This window comes from Chenopodium album, chromosome 5 (genome assembly GCF_948465745.1).
Source record: "Chenopodium album chromosome 5, dcCheAlbu1.1, whole genome shotgun sequence".
Taxonomy (NCBI): Eukaryota; Viridiplantae; Streptophyta; class Magnoliopsida; order Caryophyllales; family Amaranthaceae; genus Chenopodium; species Chenopodium album.
Window position 1 is genome coordinate 67,932,448 of NC_137838.1, and position 24,639 is coordinate 67,957,086.

Here is a 24,639-nt window from a genome sequence, read left to right on the forward strand (position 1 = left end):
TAGAGTTTAGTGGCTTTTAAAAGCAACGCACATTGCCACCATTAGCCATCATTAACCTGAACTCAAAATAAAATCGAATAATCGATGTCATTTTCTTTGCATCTCTCACTCTATTCAATACTCAACAAACCTTAGAAACAAAGCCAATTAATTTAGACTATTTTTCAAATTCTTCACAAAGCAACCATCAAAGCATTTCTTTCAGATTGCGTAACTTGTCCCTTTAATATGCAATCTCCATTGCTAGTAGCCTTCTATTGATCTTTAGCCGTGTTTTTCAGTAGAAGACATTTTCTTATCCGCCAAATGGGGCCATCAATTGACTTGGCAGTGTTACTAGTCCAATGATGTAATACATAAAATTCAAACCACCAAAATCTCCATAATCTTTGCAGACAATGGTATATTACATATTTACATGTACAAGATGATAGTATCAGTTCTAGTGAAGAACTTACTTGGGGAATGAATTAGCATCCCAAAAGAACACCTATCCAATGTCTATCAATCTATCAGAATCACAAACGATTGAAACAACTTTGAGAAGTCTACACTTAATGAGTGATTGTAAAGAATCACGCCCTAGCCATAAATCAATTAGAGCGCCAGAATTGCTGACCGGTAATCTCTGCCAAAGAGTTTATGACTAAGCTGCAGTGTACATCTGTCTTTACTGTGAGGAAACAGGTAAAATCTAATTACAGACTTCCCTATGAAGAAAAGGGAGGATTTGATCGTTCCAAATGACTCACTTATATCCAGATGAGTAACAAGTCAAGGTACTTGAGCTTCATTGCTTCACATAGTTTCAGATATCACTACCCTGCAGCAACACCATAACGAATGAAGAGATTGGCATTATAATGTGCTGTACATAATATGTACGAAGCAAAAATTCTGATCCAACTTGCTATTCAATTTAAAAAACTTCACAGATGCACAGATCATTCACCTTAATGTCACGACTGTAGATGATAATCAAGAGTGAAGGCATGTATATCAGAAGGGCTGGTTCCAGGTCTGCCAACATGATTAAGTTAGACGAATTCTTATAAACACAATTTTTAAAGGCTATGCACTCAGAAAGTATCTCCTTCAAAAAGAAAAAAAAAAAATTGGCAGATGATAATCTAGGTAGTAATACGAGATTAACACAAGGTTCACAACTAACATTAGGTGTTGGGAATTGTTCTATAGTGCAAACATATATTACTGCTCAATCCAACCAATGACAGCTCTAGTTACAAGTTCCAACACATCAATACCCATCACACACCACACAAAGGTATGAATGTATATATGGCTTAATGTAACCCATTTTCCCCCCAAACCCCAAAATTCCTGGTTAAAGAAAACCATTAACTAAGAATCCAAATGTAGCTAATTCATTGTACCAAGCTTTCCCATTTCATTGAATTAAATTACATACTCCCTCCGTCCCCGATTAATAGTCACTTTTGAAGAAAAAATCACGGGAATTAAGGAGAATTAAAGAAGTACATTGAAAAAGTAAATTTACATTGGGTATGCAAAAAAGTAGAGAGAGAAAGTAATTAAAGTACATGGGAAAGTAAAATTTACATGGGAAAGTTAAATTTGCACAAATATTTTTGTAAATGTTAGAGAGTTTTGGTAAAAAAATGATATTAATGGTACTTGAAAAAAGCAAATATGGCTAACATTTTGAGTCACTAAAAATGGCAAAAGTGACTATCAATCGGGGACGGAGGGAGTACCATATAAAATTCAGATAAATGTACAAAATTAATCTATAATTATTATACCTGTTACTGTCATTTTTTTTGTTTGCGGGAGTATTAAACGCTAAACCACAAACATAGTACTTCAATTAGCTTCGTATTCATTTATTCCGAATGTTGCATTACTTTTACTTGTAAGAATTTGAAATAAAAGTATCAGTCCTTAAAGTTTAAAATTCTAACTCTGATCTACCTAAAAACAATGTGCTACAAGGATGAGAAAAAAATGTTCCAAAATCAAACCATAGTTTTCCACATCCAAAAACTTATTTTAAAAATAAAAAAGGGGGTAACTAACTATGATATTACCTTTTATTAATTGTACCATAATGGAACTTGGGTTTGCCAGCTCTCATATCTTCTATGTACTGAAACCAGAGGCACAAGTCAAAAAAGAATATACATCTTAACAGCTGAAGTATGATTGGAACAGCCAAGTCTTGCTATACCAGTTTAAGAGTAACAAGCATTGATGAAAATGCCAAAGAATCAAAAGGTATTTCATCAAGTTCAAATAGTTTGCACTCAATTGATTCAGGACCAGGGGAAAAATGTGGCTTCTTCAGCTTGGCCAAAAATATGATGTAGGTCTGTTGCAGGAAAAGTTGTTACAAGATCAGAGCAAACAATAACAGTGACACTGATACACTCATATAGTGAAGACTTCCTTACCTGACCAATGAGTGGAATGTCTAATTGAGCAAATGGTGACAAAACTTCAACTTCAGCACCGGCTTCTTCTTGGGTCTCCCTAATAGCACCTTCTGCAGCAGACTCACCCATTTCCATGAAACCAGCAGGAAGAGTCCTATGTAGATAATTTCCAATGGTCTAAAAAAGCGGTAATATAAGCGGAAAGCAAGCATAATGGAATAAGAACGAATACTTTTGTTCTTCTCATATTCAAAACCAAATAACCCTTTTAAAACACTCACCACCGACCATAAGAAGGTTGAATATTCCGCTTGCAAAGTAGGATCTTATTCTCATGCTCAATGAGGCACCCCACAACCTGTAACAAGTGGTTAACCAATATAAGCCATATGATAACACATTATTAATGAAGCACACAGTACTAGTTACTATCATTCCAGATGAGATACCAACACCGAACTTTCAGCTTTAGCTGTTATATGCACGGTGACACCACCCCAGTCCCCTGAAGCCTTATCCAACCAGTATCTAGAAGCTTGAGATTTGACATCTTTCACCAACAGTTTCAACAAAATGAATCATCCAAAAAGCAAGAAATCATCATAGAAATAAAAAAATATTGAGTCAAACATTTCACATGTAGCCATAGATATTACTAACATACACCATTTTCAAACTTACAAATAATCTCCTCTGAAAATTCTCAAATTTTAATTATTTCAGCAAAATCCAAAAGCTTCATCAGAGATGATGCAAGTATGCAACAGATACATTGATAAGTATCAGTTTTTCCTGGATCATAGAAGATCATTATCTATCCACCAAAAATGGGCAGCATGTAGCCAATGTTACTAATACATGCCAATATAGCTAATTTGACCCATATTAAAACAATCATGAACCGTGACACAAGCCTATGAGAGTCAGCTTCTGTAATGAGTAATTAGTACCATCATCAATATTGGAAACATTTCACCAAAAAAAAATCAATATTGGAAACATTATTTGAAAGTTGGAACACTGGAATCTTCTAAAAGTGAACAGGGCAAGCAGTGTTAAGGTTAACTGTTAAGTACTTGAATTCATTAGATGGTTAGATTTATATCATTTTAAAATGATTAAAGACCAAATTATAGCAAAGCTATGCCTTCCTTTATATGTATTACATCTCTTTTCCTCTCAACTCTCCTTGCTAAAACTTATCCATGGATATTTTCTTCCTCTCCTCTTATCTGTCCTCAACTCCTCTTGAATACATCTATATACAACTAAAAATCTTATTCCTAAATACCTAGTGATCAATCTGATCATGAATTCATGACTTGATATCTATATCTATACTAACAATTGACAGAGGTGGAATTGTTGAACCCATAATGTTTTTAAAAGAACCAAAAACACTATTTCCAAAAAAAAAAAAAAAAAAAAATCACAAATCAGTGATCTAGATATTGCGTTAATTGTATTCACTATTCAGAAGCAATAAACTAACTTAGTAATTATTATAATATTCGTCATTTTACCAAGGTACCAATTTGATCTTATCTCTCTAGCAAAAGATACGTAGTATTAAATTTATGAATTGTGCAGAAATACAAATAAATAAGCTGAAAATTATAAAGTTTTTTGTTCCATAAATGATAAGCCATCTCAATGTATTTTTACTAATGTTATTTATAAATCAAATGACATTCAGTTTCTTTTACAAAATTTTTGTTGTTTTTTTTTCTTCCTTCTCCTTTCCCTTTGGCAATTTATTGTCTCTAAGTCTGACTCACCAATATACAAATTGTTTGGGCAAGCTAAAGATGACGTCTAAAGCTTCTCCTAATACTGGAGGTTTGTAAAGGAAGTTTGGTTATATTTTGGGAAATTTCTAAACACGGAGTTTATTGCTATCGTGTCTTTAATATAGAACTGGCATAGCTCATCAATACCTTGTGAATAGGGGTGGAGAGAGCAAGAAGAGGGGAATATCTGTGTCGGCTACATTTTGCATGGGGGGAGAGACAAGGTATAAGAGAAGGGAAATGGGTGTGTCATTCTTTATTTTAAAATATATTTCTTGCCTCTTGAAATATAAAGATGGTTTCACTTGAAATATTTTTTACAAAAACTTGAATACCTTTTATCCCAGCTCAGTTTAAAATAACTAAAACTGGGAAATAATGACAAACAACCAGCCACATTTTCAATTAGATAAGTTGACCTTCCAACAATTTAAAATAGAAAGCATGACATCTCCTATCATGGCATTTTTTTGGTCATATTATAGTTCTCTTGTTCTACAATTATCGACACATGAACAATTACCATTTTAGGATTCTGATAGGCAATTTTTCCACAAACAGTGCAAATTGCTCTCATCTTCTCATCCCCATCAGGTATATCTTACCATTTTAGGATTCTGATAGGCAATTTTTCCACAAACAGTGCAAATTGCTCTCATCTTCTCATCCCCATCAGGTATATCATGCTTTGTTGAGCCTCCACACCACTGACAGAAATTGACTTTACGGACATTTCCCTACATATACAGAAATGGTAAAAAAAAAAGCATGGTAAGGGTACATATGAAGTAATAGCAAATGACTTCATATCTTCAATTCATGATTCACCACAAGATTGCAATAGTAGAAGCAGAGCTTTGAGAAAAGTGTAGTGAATAAGTTTACAGAAAAACTAGCATAGGAAATGCAAGTGATCCTTGCTATGAAATGTTTAACTTCAGCATAGAATAACTTGGAGATTTAATCACACGAATAGAACAAATAAATTACGGAAGTCACAGAAAAAAGAAAAATAATTAGCAACTCTCAGAGAAATTCATCAACCTGGACAATGAAAACGCATTACATTGGAATGATGTAAAATACAACTCAACTATCTCTGTATGAAAGTTAAGTAGATAGCACAAACTTTTTACCAGTAGAAAAACAACCATGATTACCTGTTAAAGAACAAAATCATTTCCATTTTAAATTACAATATCCAAAAATATTAATCACATTTAGATAATAATTTGAATTTACTGTATTCCTTCTATCCCTTAATTGGAAAGGGAAACTTAGGACGTGCCAGACACTCAAAATGGAAAGAGAAATATTGATGAGATGGAAAATTGGAGAAGGAATATAAAATATTATTAAATAGCTTTCTTTAACTTATACAAATGCAATGAAAATAACAAGTAAACGATAAACTGCTAAGCAATAAGTGATAACAGAGACAGTAAAGTTCCATCTCCTAACTGGAAAAGAGACATGCCACCTTAAGCCATTAAAACTCTGCGGTGAGTGGTGACTCAGATTAGATAAATGTTAGACAGTTATTCAAACAGGGGAAAACAGCATTGGCACCATAACTATTGGCACCATGCCAAAACACCCCCTTCCAGCTCTCAGCAACTAAAAACACAGAATCTGTTATACTGAAGGAACAAGAAAGTATCTCTGAGCCTAAGAGATGTGACAGCAATAGCATCACTATATCCTTGTGCATATTCTCTTTCAACCCTCATTAAGTTTCTGAGTAAAAAGCAATTGTTGGATGCCAAACAAAGCTATCATTATCTCAGCACCCAAACAAACATTTTATATTAAAGTCCCCATCCAACCTTGAAAGAAGGCTAATGATAAAAGGAATGCTAGCTGGATATACACAAAAGTCGAAAAAAAAAAACCCAAAAAATTAAAAATAAAATAAAAAATATAGATCACGAATGCAGAAACAGTCATCACAGCACCATGAAGGTCCGTCATTAACAATTTATTGTGGTTTGACTCACACAAACATACAAGTAAAAAGTTCGATATCTTGTTTTTCTTTCTCCAACTTTTTCGTTCCAGCAACTCTAATTTACTTCCATCTCTCATGGCCTAAACCTATGACCCCATCTAATTTATTCCTCCAGTCCTCCTCCCAATATAGATTTAATTTCCAAGCAGCAACATATTATCATATGCCGATTCTAGTTAAATGCCACAAGTCAAAACTCAGAAGCATCCTGGCTTGAAGCTCTGCTGATAAGCCTGGGACACCTAACAAAAGCCACATCTGCTTACTTCATGTGACTCTAGGCATACTAATCTGCAAATAATAAAATGGAAAAATTATGGTTATCTTATAAGAAGTTCAGAGGATACCCATGGAGCCTCCAAACTTCCCACAAGTCCAATTTTAAACCCTCATTCAATACAAAGCCAAGCTCTATCATGTACAAAAAGGCCTTAAATTTCTAAAGAGATTCTAACAATAAAGTCTCAAGGACCTCTATTCTCTACTTCTCAATCTGAATTAGAAAGTTCTACATTTGCAGGGAACACATGGATTTGGCAGTGATAATTCTCCCCTGCTCATTTTTTAGCAATGAAGGATTCTTCTCCATTTTTTTGTTTCTTGCTTACATTAGAAGCAACTGTCTTTCAATGATGCAAACCAGTTGAGTCCATGGATTTCATTAGTGCTTAACAACAGTAACCAGTAAGTCTTGTTCCTGTCAACCTCCATTCTTATCCAACTTCCACTGGTCCTTAGTCCTCACCTAGTTCAGCTCTCCCAGACGGCAGTCCTAGATGGCTACACTGACTAAACAACCAATCCTAAATTCTTCATTCCATGCATTGACTCCTGTATTGAGCACAAAAACTTGGAGAATTCCTTCAACTAAGAAATAAATAAGATGATACCAAAGTAATTTCCTAGCCCCAGGTTAATACAAAACAACACTTCATCCTTTTAAACACCAAAATTCCCTGGCTGTAAACCAAGATACAGTTCAAATATCCAAGCTCCTCAAGGTACGCCGACATTCAATGCATAAGTCCAATCACCAAAAGCATCAGAAGCATAAACCCACGATTGATCATCACGGCCAAGTTACAACCTAGTGTCTCAACTTGCAACTTCACTTAACATACACTTGAAACTTCTGCAACCAGAAACAAGCTCAAACACTTTGAATCTTCCAGAGCATATAGCAACAACAGAAAAAGCAAAGTCATAATCCCAAAACAGAAGGGGACATGACATAAACCAAGAACCTATCCCTTGTGACCATCCATAATATTTTCGCAACCCTCAAACTTTCTTGCTGGTTGGCGCCTCACATAACCAAATCAACTTAGTCAAATCTCTCCTATTATTCTATCCTATTCCTAGACGTCTGCATTTACACCATTAATTCTATCTTTCAAGGTATAAACGCCTAACATTCTGACCCGTATATAATGCCAACAATTTTGTTCCTTTTAACCTTAAACGCACACTACAACGTAGTATATCCTTCCTATGAGTCAGGTTACAACACAAGAAGTATACTTGAGTTGAAATTCCAAGAATCAAACGAGGTTCAATTTCTGTATAAAGTATAATGTCTCAAATCAAAATGGAGGCCTTGCTCAATTAGCATCAAACTATTTTCACATTTAGAGGTTCACTTAGAAAAAAAACATTAGATCAAACCAAGTAAGCCACATACATCAATTAATGCTTAATGATTTTTCTAAATATCTTGCAAAGTTCCAATAAATCAAACAATTAAATCAAACCCAATTCCCATTTGCACTCACACAACATTTAATCACAAAGAAAAATCAAAACAAAGTTAAAATAATCAAAATTAACTCAACAAAATGTAATGTAATATCTGAAATAAACATGCCAATCAATAAATTCAAGATTACCCACATTTATATAACACAAAAGAACTCAACCCCAGTTACTTAAACAATCCAGATTGCAAAATTTGTATGAAATCAAAACAAAAGGCTTGAAAATAAAGATTATACCGAAGAAATCAAAGAATCGGAGGATGAAGAAGAGGAAGAAGCAGTTAAATTTGAGTCGCTCCGAGTTGATGACATCCGAAAAGATTTGAGACAGTGAATCTTCGAAGTTGATAAAATGGAAGTAGAATTCGACAATGAGATTATGGGAAATCTTGGTTGAGGAAATTTAATTCGATTTGCGAGTAAGAAAGAAGAAGAAGAAGAAGATGAGGAAGAAGCTATCATCATCTGCACAAGTCTTAACATTTCTAATTTCTCTGGGTTTAATATTCACATCTTAATACAACTACTACGTAGATATTTTTGCTGCTAGATGAATGACAACCTTAATGAATTAGTATTGATATACTCGTCAAAATTACATTTTTCTTTTAAGGGAAATTACAACTAATTTATAAACTCCTAAATTTGGAAAACTAGAATAATTTTCGTGTTATATGTATACTTTAAGGTTAGAAGAGGCTAATCTGTTACTGTTTTATGAGTCGTTAAAAAAAAAAAAAATACTCCCTCCGTTACGAATTACTCTCAACATGATGTGGAGTTGGCTTGATGGTAGCACTCCCATCTCGTAACCTCGAGGTTACGGGATCGATCCTTGCCCCCAGCATATGCTGGAATTTCCCCCGCCCCCCGTTGTACCCGCCCTTGTGGCTCATATGAATCAAAAAACGAATTACTCTCAACAAAGAGGAGGATGGGTTTAGTATTAATCCAACTAAAAAAAAAAAAAAAAACCCAAATCAAACACAACCACCCAGGGAGCACCACGAAACCACCACCACCACCTAGCAATTCGAACCCAGAATTTCGACCCACCAAGCACCACAAATTCAAGCCACCAAACACACAACGAACCCAGAAAAAGTCAGATCTAGAAAAGGAAGAGATAGAAAACGAAGGCGTCGACAAGGAAGAAGACAACGACGGTGATTTCCGGCGGTAGTAGCGATCGGTGGTGGTGGTTGTTGACAATGAAGGTGATGTTGGTGGTGGTGGTTGTTGCCAATGAAGGTGATGGTGGTGGTGGTGGTGGTGGTTGCCAATGAAGGTGATGATGAATTTAGATGAGAGGTGATTAAATCAATGTTAGGGATTAAGTTAATAAGATAAAATCAGTAGTTTAATTAGGGTGTGTAGAAAAAAAAAAGTAAGGGTAATGTTGTAATATCAAACAAAAAACTTACCATAAAAGGAAAGAATAAGTTTGTTGCAAGTAATGTGTACCGGCCATTTTTAGTAATTGTTGCAAGTATAGTTCGTAACGGAGGGAGTAATTGGATTTGATCAGACCCGTTCTTAGCGTTTTGGTGGCCTATGGGCAAAATAACAGATTGGAGCCCTAATCAACTACTAGTAAAGTAAAAAACTAAAAACTTTAAATTATAAGGAAAAAAAAAAGCGCACTATATATAAAAAGCATAGCATTCGTAGTAAAAAAATGTACAAACAACAATCATCCTTATTTTACAAAAATATAGCATACCAAAATATGAAAAGAAAAAAAAAATCAAATCGTACAAATCAATTATTTACCATTATATTATCGAATAGTCAAGTAAAAGATGGAATATAATTAAAGGAGGAATATTGGGATAGATGTTTATTTTGGAGTTTGGGTATATGAAAATTGTTTAAATTTACAGTGCAATTAAACTACATAGTATATTGTTTCCAACTAATTTAAGCTCGCTACTAAGAAATTTGGCCTCCACCCCTTGGGGCCTGGGGCAGCAGTACCTCATGCACTGCCTAGGGACGGCCTTGGATTTGATCAATCTGGATTAGACTTGGAATTAATTGGACATTGGGGATGGATAACTTTTTTTTTTTTTGAAGAAAACCGATCGGGAATATATTAAGTGAGGTCAAGTTTCGCCAAAGTTTGAAGACTTTGAGGGAAGGGACCCAAACAAACAAATTCATTATAACCTCTAGAGTCCCACCTCGCAACGAGACGAGCAAGAGTATTCCCCTCACGTTTCACATGACACATAGAAAAATTAGTAAAAGAAGAAGCTAGCAGCACGAAATCTTCAAGCAATAAACTCAGTGGGTCAAAGCCCACCTTATTCTGCCTAAATCCCTAAACAACCATGAGAGAATCACTCGCAATTATGACTTTGTTATTGTAGGGAATAAATTTCAAGCGTTAACCCCTAGCTTGAACCCCACTGTGATCATACACTAAAGCACAGTGGCGTCCAAAAGGGAAGAGGATAGAGCAAAAGAGTCGCCAACAAGTTTTAGGAACTTGTAAACCGTTCACAGGGTGAAGGTCACACCCCTTAACGATCCAAGAGATCGTCAACTCCATAAGGTCTTGAACCAAATAAGGGTTCGGGGATGAAGGTACAAATCCAACCTAAAAGAGATTGAACTTGCCCTAATAATAGGCCTTTACTTTATTCTGATCGTATTCATGAGCGCTTTCTAACTAACATGCAATCAATAGGATTAACCCTAAACCTGTTTATCTATGTTGGTTGAATATTAATGCACAAATAAACTATTATTGGCGATCACTTGAATTTATAATCACAATTAACCTTAACAAGATTATTAATTATCTTATTAAGCGTGATTACAAGTACCAATTCCCTTTAAACATGCATCAAAGGTGTGATCAAACAATAACAATAAATATCAAGCAACATAATAAATAATCAATAATCAATCATTATAATAGTCATGATAATAATCGTAAATAAAATAATCATCATCAAAATAATAATAATAATAATAATAATAATAATAATAATAATATTCATAATCATCATAAATTATAACAATTATAATCATAATCATGTTCAATTGTTCATGTTAATATTAAAGCATAATAATAGCAAGATCCTAGGCATGATACTAACAAGATTAATAACAAACCCTAGCATGTCACTAAGCAATAAAAATCAAATCTTTAACCCTAACATGATACTAACAATCATAAATATTAGGAAGAACATAGGAAGCATCGCAGGAATCATATTTAATATTAAAATTACCCTAGACATGATACTAGGAATATCATAATAACAATGTAAACATGATTTCTACATCATAATATCAATTAAAATCATTAAAGCACTTACTTTGATGACTCGTACCTCTTTCTAATAACAAAATACACACGTTAGTAACTTCAAGGAAAATAATAAAACAAACAATTAAATCAAATAATTGAAATAGAGATTTGGGACCAAACCCTCATAAATTAAACCTTTCACGTCTAGGGCGAAGACAACTTCGAATATGGCTAGGTGTTTCTAGATCTTGTGAATGCGGAATTTTGTATGTAAAAAGCAATTTTTAGAAAAGAGAAAGAAAGAAAGATGGTGAATGATTAAAGAAGAGAATGAGAGAATTAATTGAATGAAAACTGATTGTAGGTGAATATTAATTAAAACTGATTGTTGATGAAAATTGGTGAATGAAAACGGAGTTTTTACGACGTTATTTATAGAGAAAATCAGCCAAAAAGATAAAATAAACAAAACAGAGTATTGGTGCACGAAAAACAGATCAGAGCTGGCGCCAACCCTGGCTAACTGGCGCCAGGCACCAACACTAGCGCCAGGCGCCAATGGCTGGCACCAGGCGCCAGGCCTGGTTCCAGACGCCAATGCCTTGAGTCAGGCGCCAAGCCTGTTTTTAACGCGTTTTCGAAAATCAGATAAGTTTGCCGTACTGGAGGATAAAATCGTATATTTTCCTCAAAAATGCTATTTGATTTTAATTAAAACTCTGAAAAGTCAACAAAAGTCAATTTATCAATGCTAATTGAATTAGGAATTAAAAGAACCTTCTAGAAGAATCTAAAAGACTAAAACCATTCCTAATTGCATTAGGAATGATAAATCATATTAGGCCATCCCCTAGATCATTGGGCCGCATATAAAGCTCAAACCGGGCCCAGTTCAGTAAATTGGCCATAACATCCTCAATATTCATCGAAATTGGGCTTATAATATATCGTTGGAAAGGTCTTTGCAAGCCCCATCCAACTACACTACTATTGGACCCTTATCATGGACCAACCAAACTGGATTGGCTGTTTTCTTAAAATAAGTTTTCAAAAACAGAGAAAAAAGAAAAGAAATTAAAATTTTCCGCAACATTAAACTTTCCACACTTTCACTTCATTCGATTATGATTAGACGCGAAAGGTACTCATCACTGGGTTTGGTTTTGGGGAGACACTCATGAGTGTCTATAGTTATACCCCAACTTGAAGACCAATTGCGCACCAAAACAACATGCCGTAGCTTCTGCCAAAACAGGACTCCACCCAACAGGCTCCCTACGGACAACAACAACCAAAATCGCACCTATTTTGTCTCTTATAACAGCACCCAGACCTGTAAATTCACCTACATGAGCGTCACAATTTACTTTGATAAAACCAGCACTTAGGCGATTCCACGAGCACATAGCGGGATTAGAGGCATTAACATTAGGCTTTAAAACTTTGCACGCATAGTCACCATACTCCATAACATTTCTTACAAGCCCAGCTACAACATTTCTTACTTTGCATGCATTATCAAAGATGACCCTATTGCGGCACCACCACGCAGCCCACATCAAAGCAGCCATCGTCAGGAGCTCTTTGCTAGACACTTTCGAAGCTAACCACATAAAACGGGCAGAGAAATTAGAAATAGGGGCCTGAGCAAGCAATGCATCAAACTCACTCACACTCCATATTTGAACCGTAGCACTACACTCAAAAATTGTGTGCACAATTGACTCAACCATACTTCCACAGATTGTGCACACACAATTAGGAATCAAGTGACGATAGTGCGGCCTCTCCCTAACCCCAAGAAAGCCTTTGCAAGCTCTCCACAGAAAGTTACATAATTTTGGCGGGCCTTTAAGCTAAGACTCCAACTTGTCTTCCAAACGTCACTTCCTTGATGAGATCGACCCGAATTAGGATTTCGATTGCCAAGCCAATAGCCAGATTTCACACTATACTCCCCCGACTTCGAAGGCCACCAATACATTACGTCCCTATTGCATCGAAAGGAAAACGGGATAAACAAATTAAATAAGTGCTTGATCAAAAGACGAGAAGTTCTGCTGGACAACATCCCCCTTCCAAGACATAGATTCAAAATCGATCAAGTCACAAACTCTCAAATTCATGTCACTATTGGGCAGTGGTGAGGGAACTACAACTGAAGAACACCTCGGCAGCCATGCACTTTCCCAATCCTTAATATCACTCCTGTTTCCCACCCTCCATTTCAAACCATCAAGCAAAAGTGTCTTTGCCACCCCCCCATACTTCTCCAAGTAGACCTGGCAATCCTGACCCAGACTTGATGACCCGACCCGAATGACCTGAAAATGACCCAAAACATTGACCCAAAAACGACTCAAAACCCGAAATTGACCCGACCCGAAAATGGAGTTGACCCGACCCGAAATTGACCCGAATTGTTTGACCCGAACAGACCCGATACCCGAAATTGACCCATATAAACCCGATACCCGAAATTTCTTGAACTAAAATTACCTTATAATTGAACTAAAAATGTCTTTGTACCAAAAATAACTTAAATTGTTCATCTTTAATCGTAGATAAGCTCATAAACTGAATTGGTAGTGTTTTTATAACAATAACAAAATATATACAGCGTATAAAATTATTGATTTGAGCTTAATTCACAAAAAAAACAACCCGGACAGATTTTGACTTGACCCGAATATGACCCAAACATACTTGACCAGAAATTGACTAGACCCGAACATACCCGACCCGAAATTGACCCGACCCAAACTGGACCCGATTCCTGACCCGAAACCCGAATTGACTCGACCCGATCCATACCTGACCCAAATGTTAGTTGACCCGAAATGACTCGACCCAAAAGTGACCCGACCCGACCCAAATGACCCATTTGCCAGGTCTACCTCCAAGTAAATCTAGGATCATAGCCTTGACAAGCATCTAAAACATCACAATGCTTAAAATACTTGGCTTTTAAAATAGCATGGAGAATGGTACTTTGGTGGTGATGGAGACGCCAACATTGTTTTGCCAAAAGAGCCATATTAAAACAACGAAAATCCTGAAAGCCCATCCCACCCTCACTTTTCAGCTTGCATAAAAGTTCCCACCGTTGTCAATGCAATTTCCTTGACGTGTCCGTAGAACCCCACCAAAATCGAGCCATCATTAAGTGGATGTCATCAGTAAGACCCATCAGGGAGTCTAAAAGTACTCATCATATAACTAGTTATTGGGGTTTATAACAAATAAAAAGTTGTACAATTTAATTATAATGCTTCACATTTAAAGTTTGAAATACTGGTTTGCACCAAAAAAAAAAAAAAAAAAAAAAAAAAAAAAGAGTTTAAAATACTGGTCAAAAGACGGAAAAATTTACTTAAAATTATTATACAAAGTACAGAGTATTAGATATCTTCCTCCAAAAAACATAATAAAAAAGGTAAATTTGTTAGAAAAAACCTTTTAAAAGCACCATTTTACGAAAAAAACCTTTTAAAAGCTTTTTTGTTAAAAAAGTCACCACATTTATTTTTTTTGCGAGAGGAAACTTTTTTACTTAATTACCCTCTAATTTACTTAATTAATCTTTAATTTCCTCCTATTTTCTTTTAATTAAGCTCTAATCCACTAACTTACTAAATAATTATATTTAATTTATATATAAAACAAACCACCATCCCCAACCACCTCCTCCCCATCCATCTCCCTTTCCTCCTCCCTTGGTAGCAACCCCCTCCCCCCCCCCCCACTGGACCCGCCGCCCAAATTAATCCGTACTTTCGATTATTATCCCCGTTGGCGACCACCACCTTTACTTTGAAAAATAAACCCTAGAAAATCAATGGAAAAATTTCTCCCATTAATCTGAACTTTGCCTCGTCCGCCCAAATTAATCCGTACTTTCGATTATTATCTATCACTCCCAACTTTATGGGGTATTAATTTTTATTGCACCCAAATGACTCGCAACCGGTTAATCAGGTAAACATTTGTGAATTATTTTTTTTTGGCACACGTGTCAATATGTAATTGGTTAAGAAAAATAGAGAAAATAAAAAAAATGTAAAAAAAAAAATCTTAAAACTAATCCAGCAGCTAAACCACATCCACCACCACACGAACACCACTGACGCACACCACACCACCACCATCGATGGCCGAAAATGGCCAATGTTGGGGCTGAATACCCTAAATCGGCCAATTTCGGGCGTTTGTGGCCGATTTTGTGGCTGAATTGGGCCGATTTCGTGGCCGATTTCGACGGGGTAAGGGGAGGAATTCGAAGGGTAAGGTGTTTGGGCTGTTGGGGAGGGGTTTTCGAGGGTGGGGAGGGGTTTTTACAAGTGGTTGGCTACTAGGGTGGGGTTTTCGAGGGTAGGGAGGGGTTTTCGCAGGTCGTTGGGCTACTGGGCCAGTGGGGTTTTCGGAGATGGGGGAGGGGTTATCGGGGGTTGGGGAAGGGTTATCGGGGGTGGGGGAAGGGAAGGGGTGGCTGGGCGACGTTTTCCGGCAGCGGGGGAGGGGTTTTCAGGGATGGGGCCAATTTTCCGGCAGGTTGGGGGTGGGGGTGTGGTGTTTGATATGTCCAATTTATATAGTGTTTTATCCCCGTCCCATGGTCATAATTAGTGGTGTTTTTGGCTCTTTAGAGCCACTTTTATTACTAATTTGTGTTTTCTAGTGTTTTTGTAGCTTTGCTTGAGTTTTGTAGGAAATTGCACACTTGGAGCGTTTTTCGGGTTTTTTCACGAAGCAACTACGAGCATTAGGAGGACACGATCGTTTTTGAAGCCCAGGACCGGTTAGAGCCGGTGATTAAGGGTTCGGTATGTGATACAGGGGCATATGGATCGAGTATGCAAGACCCGAAGAGGAAATACGGATTGGGCCGAAGAATAGAGGCCAATCGAAGTCCAAGCGTCAAAGAAGAAGTCGGGCCCGATCGGGCAAGCTTGCGCCCGATCGGGCGGGCGCGCACAAAGAAGCAGCAAGAAGAAAAAAAAAGGCGGACCCGATCGGGCGGCCTTTCGCCCGATCGGGCGCGTGTACGTTTTTTAGAGACCTGATTAGTTTTCGTTTAGGTTTTGTTTTAGGGATGTTTAAGTACGATTTTTGTACGTAATTTTGATTAACTTCTCTTTTAGATTTTCTCTCTCTACTTAGAATATTTTCTCTCTCTTAAATTCTCTCAACTTTGTTCTTAACTTCATTCCTTAATCTAGATTTCTTTTGGTAACAATTTCTTCTCTTTTAATTTTAGTTATTTTATTTAATTCGAATTCTTTCATTATGTCTTGTTTTATTGATTTGATTAGTTTAGATTTAATTATGCTTGATTAGTTTTATTTCTAGGGTTTATGGGGATCTAATAAATAATATGAAGGGGTAATTTGTGATTGTTGATTATTAATGCTTGATTAATTTCCTATTGATTGATTTAATGCTATGCAATTAGGTTTGGCCAGATTTAATTGTATGAGTTTTGCAATATTATTTCGAAATTCGACATATGAGAATTGATGTTTAGGCTTAGTTTTAATAGGCGGATTAATTTATAAATGGTTAAGTCGAGATTTGAAAGATGAGATTTAATACCGGTAAATTAACTTTGTGATTATAATACGTAGCGAAAGCCCTTTATAATCTGATTAATTGATGCTTGATGATTGCTTATTATGATTTGCCCTAGAATATTGTTTATTAGTGAACCTATGCCCTAGGTTTCCCTTCACTGATTTATACCCTTTTTATTCCCTTCCTACTCTTACTTTTAGTATTTAATTACCTTTTTACAACAAATTGTTACTTGATAATTTGGCTTGCATTTAATTAATTAGGAGTAAATTTACTTGTTTCCCTGTGGTTCGACCCTTCTTCCCTATCTAAATAGTTAGTGGATTTAGGTTTAATTTTGATTAGGTGAATACAACTTTAGTCTGTCAGTGTTTTTCGGGTTAGGCATGGGTGGTTTGTGGGTTTTTGTTTTTTTTTTTAATTTTTTTTTTTTAGCCAATTATACACTGACACATGTTTAGGTAACTTGCTACATCAGGTTGGATGACCTGTTAAGGTGCAATAAAAATTAATACCCTATAAAGTTGGGAGTGATAGATAATAATCGAAAGTACGAATTAATTTGGGCGGACGAGGCAAAGTTCAAATTAATGGGAGGAATGTTTCCAAAATCAATTTGGGGTTTTTTAATTTTATGCTTCTTGCTTGCAATTTATACTTGTTTTTGGCTTTGATTATGTATATATGTGATGTTAGGGTGATTTAAAAGCAAATTGCATTTGATTTGGACTTGATTTGAGCATGTTTGAGTAAACTAGAGCTAAAAATTTAAAGGGAGGTGGAGGTCGCCGACGGGGATAAGGGAGGGAGGGTCGGCCGGTGGAAGTAGGTCACCGGAGATGGGGAAAATCTGGGCAGCGGGGGTTGCTGCTAGGGGAGGGGGAAGGAGAAGGGTGGTTGGTGGTTGGGGTGGTGTGTGTGTGTGTGTGTATATATATATATATCTAAATATTAAGTAATTTGATAGATTAGAGGTTAGTTAGAAGAAATTGGAGGAAATTAGAGATTAATTAAGTAAATTAGAGGTTAATTAAGTTAATAGGTTTCCTCTTGCAAAAATAATGGATGTGGTGGTTTTTTTAAACAAAAAAGCTTTTGAAAGGTTTTTTTTCGCAAAATGATGCTTTTAAAAGGTTTTTTCTGACAAATTTGCCAAAAAAAAAAAAAAAAAAAAATTAGACTAGAATGTACTCAGGGCGTGTTCAACAAAATATAGCTGTAAAGGTAGCTGTTAGCTGTGAGTTGTGTACAGGGCCGTTGCAATAATTTTAGGGGCCCCGTTTTAAAATGAAAAAATAGGCCCTTAATAATTTGAAAACATACAAAATTTTAATTTTTAACCTATTATTTACGCCATACACAATTAGATAACCTTTATACTACCTCCGTTTCATAAAATCTGCAACAATTACCTAAAACGGAAGCTACATATTATGTGCAACAAAAAAAAAAACTTTCCTAATATGGTAAATTTTTTGGTGTAAATTTACACTTATACCCTTACTAAATTTTACTTAACTTCAATAAACATCATATTAAATTTATAACCCAAATTAATTTATCCATAATTAAACCTCTACCCACGTTCTCTCTCCTCCTCACAACCACAACCACGACCACCACCACCCCCATCACCACCCCTTTCTCCACCAGCCCTATTCTCCCCTTTCTCACAACCACCGCACTGCCACCACCACTTAGATCAAGTCGCCGATCATTTCCCCTCTTAAGTTCGCTGCCGCCCCTCTTTTCCCCTTTTCAAAAGTCGTCGCCGGTGCCTCTTTTTCGCTTTTCAAAGTTTACCCCTTTTCAAATTCGAAATTGGATGGTGGTAAGTTATGGTTTTAGATCTAAGTGGTGGTTTGTTGGGGTTTTAGATCTACATTATTGGTGGTTTGTTGGGGTTTTAGATCTACATTATTGGTGGTTTGTTGGGGTTTCGGTTTGTTGGAGGTGGTAAGGTGGTTGTTTCGATTCAATGGGTGGGTTTGTTGGTGGTTGACTAGTCGGGTTGATTGGGTGGGTTCGTTGGGTGGTGGTGCGAGTTGATTAGGTGAGTTCGTTGGGTGGTCGCTGGTCGGGTTGGTTGGTTTGGTGGGTTCGTTGTCGGCTGGTCAGGTGGGTTCGTTGGGTGGTGGTGCGAGTTGATAATTGGTGGCTGGGTGTTTTTTGGGTGGTGGTGTGGGTTGGTTGGGTGGGTTTTGGGTGGTGGTGGGGGTTGATTGGTGGTGGTGTGAGTTGGTTAGGTGGGTTTTGGGTGGTGGTGGTGAGGTTTCAAATCTTAGTGGTGGTGAAAGGGTGGGTTACAAGGTGGGTGTGGGTGGTGATTACTTTCTCTCTCATCCAATTAATCACATGCCCCTTTTTTACTAATCTTTGCTTAAGAAATTTTGCCTTGGTAAATGTGCAACCAAGTTTGTTGTAGATTTTATGAAACGGAGGTAGTATATTGGGAAGATATTTAGCAGCTTGATAAGAATAATTATGAAAATAAAAATTAATTGCCTAAATGCTTTGCCGTTGTTACAGAATACGAATCGTTATCTTTAACTTGGCTGAAATCAACTTTTTTACGTCGAAAATTCTAGAATGGTGAAATTATACCTTACAATTTCATGGAATTGAATGGATGAAATTGTGAAAATACTAAGTTGAATTGATAGAAGAATATGAAAAGTGTTAGAAATTAATATGGGAGCTTGGATTAATAGAGGGAATATGTTGTGCATTACAAATAAGGAGACTCTTGAGAGTTGTAACATTAAAAAATAAATAAATAAGAATTGAAAAAAAAATATAGGCCAATTAGAGGACCCTGTGGTATGGAGCACTTTGCACTCCCTATTCTACGCCCATGGCTGTGTAGGTAGCTTTTAGCTGTCAACAAGTAGTAGCTTTGAAGATAGATGATTTAGGTATGAATGTTTGGTAAAGTAGTGGTCGACTAGCTACATATAAATCAATATTTTATACTCCCTCCGTTAATAGTTATGTGCAACTTTGCACATGATTACGGTTACCAAGGCAAAAGATGGAGGGCAAAGATTAGAGGGATTTAAGAGAGTTAATTAAAGTGAGTGGAGAGATAAAGATGGTCCCCCCCCCCCCCACTTGCAAATATGGAGGGGAAATCTGATTTTTTTGGAGGGGTTTGTTTTCCCCCCCAAATTTTCACAAAAATTTTGAATTTGGGAAATTTAAAATTCCCTCTAACTTTTTTTTTTTAAAAAAAAGAAGCTAAAAAACCAAGTTTTCTGATTTCATTACAGCATTTATGAGGCTTATAAATAGCAGCCTCCATCATTCATGAAGCATTGAATGCTTCTCAATAATTACATACCAATGTTTGTTCAAAAGCTAGCTGAAATCCACCAAAAGTTAGCACTAATTACATACGTTTAGCCCATATACAACCCAAAAAATTACTCATAATCTAAAATTAGTGCTAAACAGAAGTTAGTCATCAAATCATCAAGGCATCAGCTTGAGGGCAGCATCATCTCATCAAAAACCTTCATCAGCCTACCCCCCTTCACCATCTACAACAATCTACAAGTGAACAAAAGAAACAGAAGACATGGCATCAATAGATGAAGACCCTTTTTTCGACATTGAACACTTAATTTAGAGGAAGAAATTGCAGAAATGTACTACGATTATGAAGAGCAGATGCAAGATGCAGATTTTGAAGCATATAACTCAGACAATGAGAACATGCAAGAAGAGGCAGAAATAGAAGACACAACCATTAATAACAACAATCAAACTCAGCAAGATGAAACACAAGCATCATTGTATGAAGAAGGGACTCACCAACCAAACAGAAAACAACTTAACATGCATCAAAAGAGAGAGATTGTGGATGCAATGCTATTGAAAATGCAAGATGGTAACCTACCAAGAGGCTACAAGGTGGAATTATCAATCAAGTTCAAGGTTCATAAATCAACAATCACAAGACTTTTCAATGAAATAAAAAGGCAGATGGCAGAAGGGAATTTGATTGATGTCAGGTCCAAAAAGATAGGCAGGACAGGTCCAAAGCCAATGGAATTTTCTGATGAATTCCTACAGTTAGTCCCACTGCACTTAAGGCAGACAGAAAGATCATATGCTGCAGAACTCAACATTTCACATGTTACTCTTCATTATTTGAAGAAAAAGGGGAGAATCAGAACACACACAGCAAGCAGCAAGCCAACACTAACATCAGATCACAAGGTGGCAAGAATGAAGTGGGTTTTGTCTCACATAAACCCAATCCAAGGGAATGAGAACCCCATATTTGATGACTTGAAGTATTCCATCCACATTGATGAGAAATGGTTTTATCTAAACCCAGATAAAAGAAGATTTTATCTGATACTAAGTGAGGAAGATCCCTATATGGCTCAACAATAAAGGAGGTTCAAATTAAAAGATATGTTCATGGCCATTATAGGGAAGCCTCTTTATGGGACACATGGGGAACTCCTACATGATGGGAAATATGGGATATTCCCATTCACACAGCAAGAAAGGGCAAAGAATTCAAGCAAAAACAGACCAGCTGGCACATTGGTCACAAAAGCACTTCAAAATGTCAACAGAGATGCAATAAAAGACATGCTACTTAACAAAGTCATACCAGCAATAGTGTCAAAATGGCCAGCAAGTTTGCCCAAAAATGTGGTGATTCTATGGGATAATGCAAGACCACATCAAATACCAAGAGATGAAGAGTTCATTGCAGCAACACAAGCAAATGGATTTAACATTGAGTTTGTGTTTCAACCAGCATAATCACCAGATTTGAATGTGTTAGACTTAGGTCTGTTTAGATCTATTCAATCTTTGCAATATCAATCTTTTCCAAAGAATGTAGATGAGCTTGTTGAAAAGGTCATTAAGTCTTATAACAATTTCAAACCAGAAGTAAACAAGTACATTTGGGTGACATTACAAAGATGCATGATCAAGATTCTAAAGGCAGAAGGAGGGAACAAGTACAAAATCCCACATATGAACAAGAAAAAGCTGGAGAATTTAGGCATTCTCCCAAATCAGATTGAAGTAGAAAGGAGTATAGTGGTGGAAGCTGTGGAATACCTGAACACAATGTTCAGGCCAGCACCCCAGGGAAATCATGAAGCAAAAATAGAAGACATGGAGGTAAATGCAGACTAGTTACAAAGACACACAGCAAACAACCAAACACTGCCACACATAACCACTTAGGAGTGAACAATGATATGTTAAATTTCACTTTTGTTTAGTTATTTTTGGGTACCAATCAATAGGTGGTTAAGTGTATTTTGTATGCTAGGTATTGAAACACACATGAAAGGCAGTGGTGGTTTAGTTCTAGTGCATTTGTAACAGGCTTTTTGTAGCCATATTTTCAAGTTAATGGAAGTACTTAATCACATGAATCCATCAGGAGATCACTTTTTTTTTTACGCACAACCTTTAATTTCAAACATGGTTACCTCAACATCAATCACAATATAGTGATTGGTGGAGCTATACCTTTGTTCAAATAGTATTTCATAGGAGTCCCTTCATCATTTGGATTCAATTACAACACAATAGTGTAGAGCCAATGGGGACTGTACAATAACAACAAAAAGGGGCATGTGAAGGGAACTCCATCACAAAATGTTCTCTACACTATGATCATTGAGAACATTTTTCACACAACAACCCAAACATCCAACTCAAGAAACCATCATAAAGGATCATCATTAAACAAGCAAATTCCCATATGCCATAAGCCATGATTACAACATCAACCAATCATGATCCAACTCACAAAATGCATCATTAGCCAACTCATAAAATGCATCAACAAACTATCAAACACCCAAAAACAATTTATCCAACACAGAAGGCAACCAAACCAGAAAGCAATCCCAGTCCTCACCAAAATCCAACATAATATCCAATAAAAGGACAGAAGCACCAAAACCATGTACAACATAATATCCAACATAAAAAGGACAGAACCACCAAAACCATATCCAACATAATATCCAACATAAACAGGACAGAAGCACCAAAACCATATCCAACATAATATCCAACATAAACAGGACAGAAGCACCAAACCCATATCCATCAAAATATCCAACATTAACAGGACAGAAGCACCAAAAACATATCCATCAAAATATCCAACATTAACAGGACAAAATCAACAACACCACATACAACATCACAACAGAACAACGCCACCATAACATAATCAAATCTATGTGCATAACAGAACCACCAAAAACAATTCATGTCACAAGCATACACAATCAACTTAAAAATGGGACTCAGTAACAAAAATTAAACAAGTTAGGGTTAGGAAGCGTTACGAGTGTAGCTACTTAGAGGGTTGAACCGTAGGGTTCATCCGCCTCACATAGCACATCACAACAGGAACAGAACAAGAGGGCACTTCTGGTTTCTTGGCTGGAAGTTCCTCATCAGGCTCCTCATCAGAAGACAGCACAATCAACTCGTGGTCAGAGAGGCCACGCATCCTTCTCAAAGCAACACGCGCGACCTTCCTAGCAGCCTTAACTCTTGGGAGTGGCCTTTCCCTCTTAAATCTAGGCTTAGTGGGCACAATAGCTGTAATACCCCTCATGATTGCTTTAAAAAGGATTTGATATACTACTCATATCAACAAGGTGCATCTTCCTTTTAGGGAGCTCATTTTCTAAGATACTCCATAGTTAAGCGTGCTTGGCTGGGAGTAGTCTTGGGATGGGTGACCTCCTGGGAAGTTTTCTCGGGGTGCGCATAAGTGAGGACAAAATGCGCCGGAAGGACTTGTGTTGGTTTGTGAGGACAGTTGTTGGCCCTCGATGCGCATTTCGTGACAATAGGCCCCTCCCTAATTTGTTTGGGGTCGGGGTGTTACAATAGCACTTCCCTCACCTTGCTCAGCAACCAGATCTACAGCCATCCCAGAGAAATCAAGCGATTTACGACGGGACTCACCTTCACCCTCCTCCTTCTTCGCTCTTTCTTCCTCATCGATGCTTTTGAGGACTTGACCAAGGGCTCTGTAAGTGTACAGAGTACAGTACGAACCCGTCTCACTGGACTCGTAAAATTCACGAGGAAAAGAAGATCCAACCTCGAAGCAGTGCATGAAATTTAGGATCAAATTCTCCTCTCCCTTATCATCCGTAGCCATATATGCATCCTTAAGAGGATCTAAGTTCACCATTTTTATGGAGGGACTCTGATTGAGAAAGAAAGGAGAAGAGGAGAGTAGATCTGGAGTGAAAAAATGATAAAATTGCAAGAACAGAGGAGAGAGAATAACCCAGAAGATGAACTAGGGTTCATCTTATGAACTCTCTAGAACATATATATAGGGAACACGAATCATCAGCAATTAATTTGGGTAGTTGGGAAGGTGTGTAAATGAAGAGAGAGGAGGGGAATTAGAAGATAAAAGGAGGCAATAATTAGATTAGGTGAATTTGATTAGTTTAGGTTAAATTAGATTAGGATATAATAAGGGTGTTGATTAAAAAAAAAACAAATCTAATTAAGGGTGAAATTGTAATTTTGCCCTTTTTTTTTACTAAAAATAGAAAGAAAATGGAAAGTTTCACATAACCCCGAGCGGACAAAAATGGCAAAAGTTGCACATAACTATTAACGGAGGTAGTATTTAAAGCTATAGATTAATAACTTTTTTATAAAAGTTATCTCCACCACTAAAAGCTACCCTAACCACTACTTTACCTAACACTTACTTAGTATAATGCCAATTAACGGAATTTGCATGTGAGGGTAATTATAATTTTTTAGTTTTCATTTTTTGGTTTATTCGGTTTTTAAAAGTGAGAAATAC

General features: G+C 36.6%; 2 protein-coding genes across 3 annotated transcripts; one reads left to right on the forward strand and one right to left on the reverse strand.

Moving 5' to 3' along the window:
• Positions 1–350: 350 nt before the first annotated feature.
• LOC145630899 (nudix hydrolase 23, chloroplastic-like) lies at positions 351–8,487 on the reverse strand. 2 transcript variants are annotated; one of them, XM_081683023.1, is made up of 8 exons: positions 8,204–8,487; positions 4,810–4,941; positions 2,696–2,772; positions 2,433–2,568; positions 2,210–2,350; positions 2,070–2,128; positions 953–1,020; positions 351–818 (listed from the first exon to the last, which is right to left on the reverse strand). In XM_081683023.1, exons 1-7 carry the CDS (start codon positions 8,447–8,449, stop codon positions 960–962), a joined length of 852 nt encoding a protein of 283 aa, XP_081539149.1. In that variant the 5' UTR covers positions 8,450–8,487; the 3' UTR covers positions 351–818; positions 953–959. The 2 variants fall into 2 exon arrangements, with proteins under 2 accessions (XP_081539149.1, XP_081539148.1); XM_081683022.1 differs by having other exon boundaries at positions 351–823.
• Positions 8,488–21,227: 12,740 nt separating this feature from the next.
• Positions 21,228–21,965, forward strand: LOC145633050 (uncharacterized). The gene is made up of 2 exons (XM_081685356.1): positions 21,228–21,563; positions 21,657–21,965. The coding sequence occupies exons 1-2, from the start codon at positions 21,228–21,230 to the stop codon at positions 21,963–21,965; spliced, it is 645 nt and encodes a 214-aa protein (XP_081541482.1).
• Positions 21,966–24,639: the final 2,674 nt, after the last annotated feature.

Bases quoted from the DNA above. Each gene is read 5' to 3' on its own strand.
- LOC145633050 (XM_081685356.1), top strand. From the start codon at position 21,228: ATGGCCATTATAGGGAAGCCTCTTTATGGGACACATGGGGAACTCCTA. The intron at 21,564-21,656 runs GTGTTTCAACCA...TCTTTTCCAAAG, and splicing joins ATGGATTTAACATTGAGTTT to AATGTAGATGAGCTTGTTGA.
- LOC145630899 (XM_081683023.1), bottom strand. From the start codon at position 8,449: ATGTTAAGACTTGTGCAGATGATGATAGCTTCTTCCTCATCTTCTTCT. The intron at 2,129-2,209 runs GTATAGCAAGAC...CTCTGGTTTCAG, and splicing joins TGCTTGTTACTCTTAAACTG to TACATAGAAGATATGAGAGC. The intron at 1,021-2,069 runs GTAATATCATAG...TCATGTTGGCAG, and splicing joins TATGGTACAATTAATAAAAG to ACCTGGAACCAGCCCTTCTG.